This window comes from Larus michahellis, unplaced genomic scaffold, assembly GCF_964199755.1.
Source record: "Larus michahellis unplaced genomic scaffold, bLarMic1.1 SCAFFOLD_481, whole genome shotgun sequence".
Lineage (NCBI taxonomy): Eukaryota > Metazoa > Chordata > Aves > Charadriiformes > Laridae > Larus > Larus michahellis.
The window spans coordinates 24,600-35,184 of NW_027436398.1; the positions used below are offsets into that span (position 1 = coordinate 24,600).

General features: G+C 63.8%; 1 protein-coding gene across 1 annotated transcript; it reads right to left on the minus strand.

The window, feature by feature from the left end:
• Window positions 1-920: 920 nt before the first annotated feature.
• GTF2H4 (general transcription factor IIH subunit 4) lies at window positions 921-10,062 on the minus strand (the record flags this gene model as incomplete). The annotated part of the gene is made up of 11 exons (XM_074571975.1): window positions 921-2,203; window positions 3,073-3,151; window positions 3,752-3,799; window positions 5,020-5,150; window positions 5,403-5,535; window positions 5,795-5,878; window positions 6,624-6,692; window positions 7,315-7,423; window positions 8,315-8,403; window positions 8,504-8,600; window positions 9,931-10,062. Coding segments are annotated over 11 exons (1,144 nt in total), but the record flags the coding sequence as incomplete, so codon positions are not given.
• Between the last annotated feature and the right edge of the window lie 523 nt (window positions 10,063-10,585).

Sequence of the window (10,585 nt, forward strand, 5' to 3'; positions counted from 1 at the left end):
ATGTTTTTTTCTTTCCCCCCTCAAAACTTGTTGGTTTTTTTCCCTCGAAACTTGGGTTTTTTTCCCTCAAAAGTTGGTGTTTTTTCCTTCAAAACTTGTGAGTTTTTTTCCCTCAAAACTTGGGTGTTTTTTTCCCTCAAAACTTGGTGGTTTTTCCTTCAAAACTTGGGTGTTTTTTCCTCAAAAATTGGGGTTTTTTCCCCCCTCAAAACTTGTTTTTTTTTCCCCTCAAAACTTGTTTTTTTTCCCCTCAAAACTTGGGTTTTTTTCCCCCCTCAAAACTTGCGGGTTTTCCCTCAAAACTTGAGTATTTTTCCCTCAAAACTTGTTTTTTTTTTCCCCTCAAAACTTGAGTGTTTTTCCTTCAAAACTTGGATGTTTTTTTCCCTCAAAACTTGGTGGGTTTTCCCTCAAAACTTGGGTATTTTTTTCCCCTCAAAATTTGGGTGTTTTTTCCCTCAAAACTTGGGTTTTTTTCCCCTCAAAACTTGGGTATTCTTTCCCTCAAAACTTGGTGGTTTTTCCTTCAAAACTTGGGCGTTTTTTCCCCAAAAACTGTTTTTTTTTTTTTTTCCCCTCAAAACTTGGCGGGTTTTTTCCCCTCAAAACTTGGGGGTTTTTCCCTCAAAACTTGTTTGGGGTTTTTTCCCCTCAAAACTTGAGCGTTTTTCCCTCAAAACTTGTGGGTTTTTTTTCCCCTCAAAAATTCACCCAACTCTACCCCTCACAAAAACGTGAGGTTTCCCCCCAGATTTCTTATTTTCCCCTCAAACATCCCAGGTTCCCCCCCCCCCAACAAATCCCCACTTTATTCCCTCCCGGGAACCTGCTTTTTTCCCCAGCTTCTCAAAACCGAGCGCTTTTTCCTCAAAACGCTGTTTTTTTTCTTATAAAAGAAACCCTCAGAAAACACCACTTTTATTAAAAAAAAACAACAAAACTTTATTTCCCGCCGAATACATTTTTGGCTTGGAAAACAAACCCCCCCAGAAAAAAAAACCCAAACCAAAACACACCACATTTTTTATTTTTTTTTTCCTTCTCAGGAACCCCCCATTTTTAGCAAATCCCCTTTTCCCTCCCCAAACCCTTTTTCCTCACCCCCCCCTTTTTTTTTCCCCGCCAAACCCACTGCCAACCTCGCTTTATTTTAAAATGAGAAATACCTTTTTCTCCGTCGACCCCCTCCCCCCTAATTTTTTTTCCTCAGACCTCCCACTTTTTACCAAAAGCTCCTTTTTTCTGCTTAGAACCCCCGAGGTTCTGTTTTTTTTTCTTCTCAGAACCCCTGACTTCCTGGGATTTGGGGGACCCAGACCCCGAGGGATTGGGGTGCCCAGAATTGGGGTGCCCGGACCCCTAGAAATTGGGGTCCCTGGGCCCAAGGAATTGGGGTGCCCAGAATTAGGGTGCCCCAGCCCCAAAAGATGGGGGTCCCTGGGCCCTGAGGAATCGGGGTGCCCAGGATTGGGGTGCCCGGGCCCCTAGAAATTGGGGTCCCAAGGGATCGGGGTGCCCAGGCCCCAAAAGATGGGGGTCCCTGGGCCCCGAGGGATTGGGGTGCCCAGGATTGGGGTGCCCAGGCCCCAAAAGATGGGGGTCCCTGGGCCTTGAGGGGTTGGGGATGCCAAAGATGGGGGTCCCTGGGCCCAATGAATCGGGGTGCTCAGGATCGGGGTGCCCGGGCCCCAAAAGATGGGGGTCCCTGGGCCTTGAGGGGTTGGGGTTGTCAAAGATGGGGGTCCCTGGGCCCCGAGGGATCGGGGTGCCCAGGATTGGGGTGCCCCAGCCCCAAAAGATGGGGGTGCCCAGAAGGGGGGGTATGTGGAACCGGGGTGCTCAGGCCCCGAGGGTACCCCAACACCGAGGGATCGGGGGGGCCACCTGGGGGTCAAGTCACTGGGAAAAGGGTGGGGGGTGTGTGCTCCATCACCCCGCAATCAGGGCACCCCAAGGGCCCCCTGCCCTCACCCTGGGGGGGGAATGGGGGGTCGGGGTGGCCCCCCCCACCCCGGGGGGGTCCCCCAGCCTCAAGCGCTGTGTTTCTGCCTCTTCCAGAAGCGCTTGACGTCGGGGTGTCCCCCGGGGGTGACCACCATCAGCCGCCGGCCGGGGTTCTCGAAGACCAGCACCCCCAGCGCCCGCGCGTGGTCCCGCAGCACCTCGAAATCCACTTGCGACAGGAACTGGTTGTACAGGACCCCTGGAAGGGGGGGGGACACGACGACGTCAAGGTGGGTGTCGGGAAGGTTGGGGACACCCCTCGGGGACTGTCACCTCCCCCTGGGGACCCGCCGTCCACCCAACAGCGGCCACCACCTTGTGGCACGGACACCTTCTCGCCGGAGATGCCACCACCCTTTGGGATCACCTCCCCTTGGGGACCTCAGGGGGTGTCACCTCCCCTTGGGAACCACAGAGGGTGTCACCTCCCCTTGGGGACCGCTCCGGGATTGTCACCTCCCCCTGGGGACCCGCCATCCGCCCAACAGCGGCCACCACCTTGTGGCACGGACACCTTCTCGCCGGAGATGCCACCACCCTTTGGGATCACCTCCCCTTGGGGACCTCAGAGGGTGTCACCTCCCCTTAGGGACCCTCCAAGGGCTGTCACTTCCTCTTAGGGACCTCCTCAGCGGTTGTCACCTTCCCTTGGGGACCTCAGGGGCTGTCACCTCTCCTTGGGGACCTCCCCAGGGCTGTCACCTCCCCTCAGGGGACTGTCACCTCCCCTCGGGGACCTCCCCAGGGCTGTCACCTCCCCTCGGGGACTGTCACCTTCCCTTGAGGACCTCAGGGGCTGTCACCTCCCCTTGGGGACTGTCACCTCCTCTTGGGGACCTCCCCAGGGCTGTCACCTTCCCTTGGGGACATCGGAGACAGCTTTGGGACCCTCGAGGCTGCCACCTTCCCTTAACGGTCCCCCCCCAGCCAAGGACTGCCACGTCCCCCCTTGGGGACGCCGTGGGGACACCAGCTGCCCCGAGGGGGCTCCCTTAAAGGCCTTGGGGACACCCCAGAGATGCCACCACCCCCCCAACCCCTCCCTTGGGGACACCGAGGTGACCTCACCCTCGGAGAAGCGCAGCCGGTCCCGCTCCAGCTCCCAGAGGCGGATCTGGTCGGTGATGGTGGGGGGCAGCACCGGCGTCTGGGGAGGGGGCAAGGGCAGGGTGGGCCCAGGCATCCGGGGGGTGGGGGAGGACACCCAGGTGTCGGGGGACCCCCCCACCCATGGGCCCAGCTGTTGGAGGGACCTCCCACCCATGGACCCAGGCATCGGGGGACCCCCACCCATGGGCCCAGGCATCCAGGGTTGGGGGGGGGACACCCAGGCATCTGGGGGACCCCCCACCATGGACCCAGGTGTCAGGAAGCCCCCCCCACCCATGGATCCAGGTGTCAGGGGACCCCCACCCATGGGCCCAGGTGCCCGGGGTGGCAGGGGGGGGACACCCAGGTGTTGGGGGACCCCCACCATGGACCCAGGTGTCAGGAGACCCCCCCCACCCATGGACCCACGCGTCGGGGAACCCCCACCCATGGGCCCAGGTGTCTGGGGTGGCGGGGGGGACACACCCAGGTGTTGGGGGACCCCCACCATGGACTCAAGTGTCAGGGGACCCCCCACCCATGGACCCAGGCATCCAGGGTTGGGGGGGGCACACCCAGGCATCTGGGGGACCCCCCATCATGGACCCAGGCGTCAGGGGACCCCCACCCATGGGCCCAGGCGTCGGGGGGCACCCACCTGCTTGGCCATGACGGGGTGCGCTCGGGTGCGGAGGAAGTGGATGATCTGGGGGAGGTGGGGACACACACACACACACACGTGTTAGTGGGGGGCACCCCAATATCCCTGGGGGCACCCCCGATGTTCCCAGCACCCTCTTGGGGACCCCAATACCCCCCGGGACACCCCAAGACCCCCCTGTGAGGGACCCCAGTGTCCCCAGCACCCTCTTGGGGATGCCAGTGCCCCCTGGGGGGCCCCAAGACCCCCCCTGTGGAGCACCCCAATGTCCCCAGCACCCTTTTAGGGACCCCAGCACCCCCAGGGACACCCCAATGCCCTTCTGTAAGGGACCCCAATGTCCCCAGCAGCCACTTGGGGACCCCAATATCCCCTGGGGGGGTGCCCCAGTGCCCCCAGGGACACCCCAATATCCCCCTGTGGAGCACCCCAGTGTCCCCAATATCCCCAGAAACACCCCAACACCCCACTGTGGGGCACCCCAGTGTCCCCAGAACCTTCTTAGGGACCCTCAATACCCCCAGGGACACCCCAATATCCCCCTTTGGGGCAACCCAGTGTCCCCAGCACCCTCTTGGGGACCCCAATATCCCCAGGGACATCCCAATACCCCCCCTGTGGGGCACCCCAATGTCCCCGGCACCCGCAGGGACACCCCAATGCTCTTCTGTAAGGGACCCCAGTGTCCCCAGCACCCTCTTGGGGACCCCAATACCCCCAGGGCACCCCAATACCCTCCTGTAGGGCACCCCAGTGTCCCCAGAACTCTCTTGGGGACCCCAATATCCCCAGGGACACCCCAATACCCCTCCATGGGGCACCCCAATGTCCCCGGCACCCCCAGGCACACCCCAATACCCCCCTGTGGGGCACGCCAGTGTCCCCAGAACCCTCTTGGGGACCGCAATACCCCCAGGGCACCCCAATACCCCCCCGTGGGGCACCCCAATGTCTGCAGGACCCCCAGGGACACTCCAAGACCCCCCTGTGAGGGACCCCAATGTCCCCAGCACCCACCTGGGGACCCTAATATCCTCTGGGGGGCCCCAGTACCCCCCTGTGGGGCACCCCAGTGTCCCCAGAACCCTCTTGGGGACCCCAATATGCCCAGGGACACCCCAATACCCTCCTGTGGGGCACCCCAATGTCCCCAGCACCCCCAGGGACACCCCAATGCCCTTCTGTAAGGCACCCCCCAATGTCCCCAGCGCCCACTTGGGGACCCCAATTGTCCCCCCGGCACTGTCCCCCGCGTGTGTCTCCACCTGGTCAGCAGTGATGCCGTTGGCGATGGCCGCCTGCACGCTGTCCCTTGTCACCTGGGCCACCACCAGGTTGGGGAAGCGATAGAGGAGCTCGGAGAAGAGGGCGATGAGGGCGATCTGCAGCTCCGAGTCTGGGGCGGGGGGACGACACACACACCCAATGGGGACAACAGGGGACACGGTGGGCGAGGGGGGGACGTGGGGACATGTGGCACAGGGTGACACGGGGGGTCGGGGGTGGCAGAGACGAAGGACGGGGGAGACAAAAGGGGGACAGAATGGGACACCGCCGGGGTGAGCGGGGGGGCTGGGTGGCTGGCTCCTCTGTGCCACCCCCCCCCCCCCCCTTGGGGACAGGGACAGGGGAGGGGACGAGGTGGCACCTGTGTAGGCGTAGATGCGGTAGTTGGTCTCGACGATGACGAAGCCGTGAGCGTCGGGCTCGGGGGGGGCCCCCGATGTCCCCGAGGCCAGGGCGATGGCCAGGCGCGTGGGGTAGAAGCGGCGGGACTTGCGCTGGCGGGGGGGGACACAGGGACACCGGGGTGGGAACACGGTCAGAACGGGGACAAAGGGACGTGGGGACAGCGCCGATCCCTGAGGGGATCCTGTCGCCCTCCAGTGCCCGCCGTCCCCCCTCCCTGTGTGTCCCTTGTGCTCCCTGCCATGTCCCCCCCCACCACCTCATGTGTCTGTGTCCCCCCCCCAGCCCCGTGATGTCCCCCCGTGTCACCTCGTGTGTGTCCCCCCCCCGTGATGCCCGCCCCCCTGTCACCTTTCTCTGGAAGACCAGCCCGAACTCGCGCAGGTGCTGCAGGAAGGTCAGCAGGGACTCGCTCATGCCCTCCACGGAGTAATCCTGGGGACGGCACCTCCCAGTTACTCCCAGTAAGCCCCAGTAAGGCCTAACACACCCCCCCACCCCTCTAAGAAGTAATTCTGGGGACAGACACTCCCAGTTTCTCCCAGTTACTCCCAGTAACCCCCCACAATAACCCCTAACGTTCCCAAGTTTTCCACTGAATAATCCTGCGGACAGATGCTCCCAGTTCCCCCCAGTTCCTCCCAGTAACCCCCCCAGTTATCCCTAACTCACCCCAGTCCTCCAGGGAGTAACGCTGGAGACAGCAGCTCCCAGTTCCCCCCAGTTATTCCCAGTAAGCCCCCCAGTAACCCCTAACGTTCCCAAGTTTTCCACTGAGTAATCCTGGGGATGGGAGCTCCCAGTTCCCCCCAGTTCCTCCCAGTAACCCCCCCAATAACCCCTAACATTCCCAAGTTTTCCACTGTGTAATCCTGGGGACGGCAGCTCCCAGTTCCCCCCAGTTCCTCCCAGTAACCCCCCCAGTTATCCCTAACTCACCCCAGTCCTCCACGGAGTAACGCTGGAGACAGCAGCTCCCAGTTCCCCCCAGTTCCTCCCAGTAACCCCCCCCATAACCCCTAATGCTCCCAAGTCCTCCACGGAGTAACACTGGGGACAGCAGCTCCCAGTTCCCCCCAGTTCCTCCCAGTAACCCCCTATGGCCCCCCCCCCCCCGGCCTGGACTCATCCTGGGGACACCTGCTCCCAGTTCCTCCCAGTTCCCCCCAGTAACCCCCACCTTGCCCAGGGTGGAGAAGCTGAGCTGGAAGAGGAAGGAGAGAATCTCCACCAGGTCCATGCCCCGCGCCTGGGGGAGGGGGGGGCAAAAACGGGGGGGGGGGGGGGCAAAAAATTGGGGGGGGGTATTAGGGGAAGGTTTTGGGGGACCCCCTGGTTTTTTGACACCCCTCCCCTCCACACACCCGCAGGTCCCCCCTAGATTCCCCCAGGACCCCCCCGAATTCCCCCAGCTCCCCCCCCAAATACCCCCAGCCCCCCTGAATCTCCCCAGGACCCCCTCCAAATACACCCAGGACCTCCCCCAAATCCCCCTAGGACACCCCCTCTAGAACCCCCCCCAAATCCCTCTAGGACCCCCCTAAATTCCCCCAGCCCCCCCCCACCCCCCCAAATACCCCCAGGACACCCCCATAGATACCCCCAGCCCCCCAAATCTCCCCAAGACCCCCCCAAATCCCTCCAACCCCCCCCCAGAACCCCCCCAAATGTGCCCAGGACACACCCCCCCCCCCAAAATTCCCCCAGGACCCCTCAAATCCCCCTAGAACCCCCCCCGAATCCCCCCAGTCCTGCCCCAAATCCCCCCTGGACCCCTCCTAAATTCCCCCAGAACCCCCTAGGGTTTTTTTTGGGGGGGGGCGGGGGGGGGGGGGTCGTGTCCTTCCCCCCCCCCCCGTTTTTGGTCTCACCTCCGCCCCCCGCAGGTACTGGAGGACGAAATACCAGAGCTGCGCTGGGGTGTCCAGTAAGAGGAACTGGAAACCGGCCGAGGTGATGCAGGGCGCCTCCCCCCCCTCGCTGTGGGGCACCCCCCCAGGTCAGAGCACCCCCAAATTATGGCTCCCCCCCCCCAAAAAAAAAAACTTGGGGAGGGGGTCCCCAAGCCCGTGGGGTCCCCAAGTTGTGGGGGGGAGCGGGGGGCTGGACCCCAAAACCTGCCCTGAGCCACCCATCGCTGCAGGGATCCCTGAGCCGGCCGGGGACCCCCAAACCGCCCCTCCCCCGGAGACCCCCCCCCCCCGGGGACCCCCCCCCAAAGGTCACCCCAAAATCTCTCCTTGGGACCCCCAGGGCATGCCCAAAATCCCTCCTTGGGACCCCCTCTTTCCCCCCCAAAATCCCTCCCTGGGACCCCAAGACCACCGGGGACCCCCCAAATCCCTCCCTGGGACACCCAATACCCCCCCCGTGTCCCCCCCCCCCAAAATCCCTCCCTGGGACCCCCAAAATCCCCCTAAGGCCCCCCCCCAGGACCCCCTCAAATCCCCCCAAGACCCCCCCCAAATCCCCAATCCCCTTCAGGACCATTCAAATCCCCTTAGGACCCCCTGCAAATCCCCCCCCACCCCCCCAAATCCCCCCAGGACCCCCCTTAAATGCCCCCAGGATCCCCCCAAATTCCTTCACCCCCCCAAATCCCACCCAGGACCTCTCAAATCCCCTTAGGACCCCCCCAGGACCCCCCCAAATTCCCCCAAGACCCCTCAAATCCCCTTAGGACTCCCCCAAATCCCTCTAGAACCCCCCCCATATCCCCTCAGGACCCCCCCAAATCCCTCTAGAACCCCCCCCCAAATCCCCCCAGGACCCCCCTAAATCCTCCCCCCTCCCCCAGGATCCCCCCAAGTCCCCCCAGGACCCCCTCAAATCTCCCCAAACCCCCCCCAGGACGCCCCCCCCCCCCCCGACCTTTTCATAAGCCCAGCTTGAACGAGCAGCTGGGCCAGATCCTGACTGACGGCCGCACTGGGGGAGCCCACCATAAAGTGCAGAATCACCTAAAAAACACGGGGGGGGGGAGTTGTAACCAAATGCCGAGGTCCTTGACACGCCCCCCCCCCAAAATATTGAGGGTCCCCCCCCCGCTTCGTCTCCCACCTCCCAGCGTTCCTCGGCGTATTTGTCCAGCGCCGGCACGTCCCGGGCGTGTTTGTCGGGTCCCAGTTGGCTCGTGTCGTCCGACCATGCCTTGCCCCTGGGGAGGGCGGGGGGGGGGAAAGGTGTTGGGGGGGGGGGCAGCCCTCCAACGTCACCCCCCCCCCCCGACCCCCACGGGTCTGCCAGACCCGCCCCCCCCCCGCCCCGCGACCCCCAAACCCCAGCCACCCCCTTGTCCCCCCCAGTCCTTGTTATTTTGGGTATCCCCGTTAACCCCCCCCCGTTACCCCATGTCACCCCAAATTACCCCCCCGCAACCCCGTGCCCCCCCACGTCACACCAAATTGCCCCCCTGTGCCCCCCACGTCACCCCAAATCACCTCCCCGCAACCCCGTGCCCCCCCATGTCACCCCAGATTGCCCCCCTGTGTCCCCCATGTCACCCCAAATCACCCCCCCGCACCCCCGTGCCCCCCATGTCACCCCAAATTACCCCCCGCAACCCTGTGCCCCCCCATGTCACACCAAATTGCCCCCCTGTGTCCCCCATGTCACCCCAAATTACCCCCCGCAACCCTGTGCCCCCCCACGTCACACCAAATTGCCCCCCTGTGTCCCCCATGTCACCCCAAATTACCCCCCGCAACCCCGTGCCCCCCCACGTCACCCCAAATTACCCCCCCGTGCCCCCCACGTCACCCCAAATTACCCCCCACACACACCACCATGCCCCCCCATGTCACCCCAAATTGCCCCCTTGCACCCCCCCACGTCACCCCAACTTGCCCCTCCAATTACGCCCGCCCCCCCATTGTCCCCCCATTTGTCCCCCATGTACCCCTATTCCCCCCCCTTTACTCCATTGTCCCCCCCCTTACTCCCTGTCTCCTCTTTACCCCCCCATTGTCCCCCATGTCCCCTCCTTGCCCCCCCATGTCCCCCCCGCTGTCCTCCTCTTACCTCATGTCACCCTATTGCCCCCATGTCCCCCCCACGACACCCCCCCCCCCCCTTACCCCACATCCCCCCCGTGGCCCCCCCCATTTGTCCCCAGGTCCTCCCCCTTACCCCATTGTGCCCCCCCTTACCCCAAGGTCCCCCTCTCCATTGTCCCCCCATTGTCCCCCCCCTTACCCCAAAGCCCCGCACTTTGTCCCTCTTGTCCCCCCCTTATCCTATGCCCCCCCATTGTCCCCCCCCTTACCCCATGTCCCCATTTCCACCCATGCCCCCCCCTTACCCCATGTGCCCCCACTGTCACCCCCTTACCCCAAAGCCCCCCCCATTGTCCCCATGTCCCCCCCTCACCCCATGTCCCCCCATTGTCCCCCCCCCCTTACCCTATGTCCCCATTTCCCCCCACGTCCCCCCCCTTACCGCGAGGTTCCCCCCCCCTCATTGTCGTGTGTCCCCCCCCCGTGACTCACCCCCCCAGCAGGGCCACCCGCAGGTTGTGGCGGAAGTTGGGGTGCAGGCCCACCCCCGGCAGCCCCCCCGGCAGGGTGTGGGGGTGCCACAGCCGCAGCGCCAGCAGCACCTCCCGGCTCTCCGCCTGCTCCCTGCGCCCACGGGGTGGGGGGGTGTGTGTGTGTGACACCCAGCCCCCGACTCCCCCGCCCCCCCCAGGGGACACCTACGGTCCATGTGTTGCCCCCCACCCCCCAAAACCCAACGGGTTCCCCAGGGTCCCTCCCGCAGTCACTGGGGTACCCGGGGACACCCCCACCCCCAGCACCTCCCGGCAGCCCCAGGGACCCCCCCCAGCACCCTTAGGGACCCCCCAGGATTCCCCCCGGCACCCTTAGAGACCCCCCCCCAGCACCCTCAGGCACCCCCCCGCCCAGCACCTTCAGGTTCCCTCCCCAAGCACCTCCCCAGCACCTTTAGGGACCCCCCAGGGCTCCCCCGGCACCCTTAGGGACACCCCCCCCCCGCAGCACCCTCAGGGAACCCCCCCAGGGACCCCCCCCAGCACCCTTAGGGACCCCCCCAGCACCTTCAGGGTCTCCACCCCAGGGACCCCCGGCACCCTTAGGGACCCCCCAGAGCTCCCCCTGGCACCCTTAGAGACCCCACCCAGCA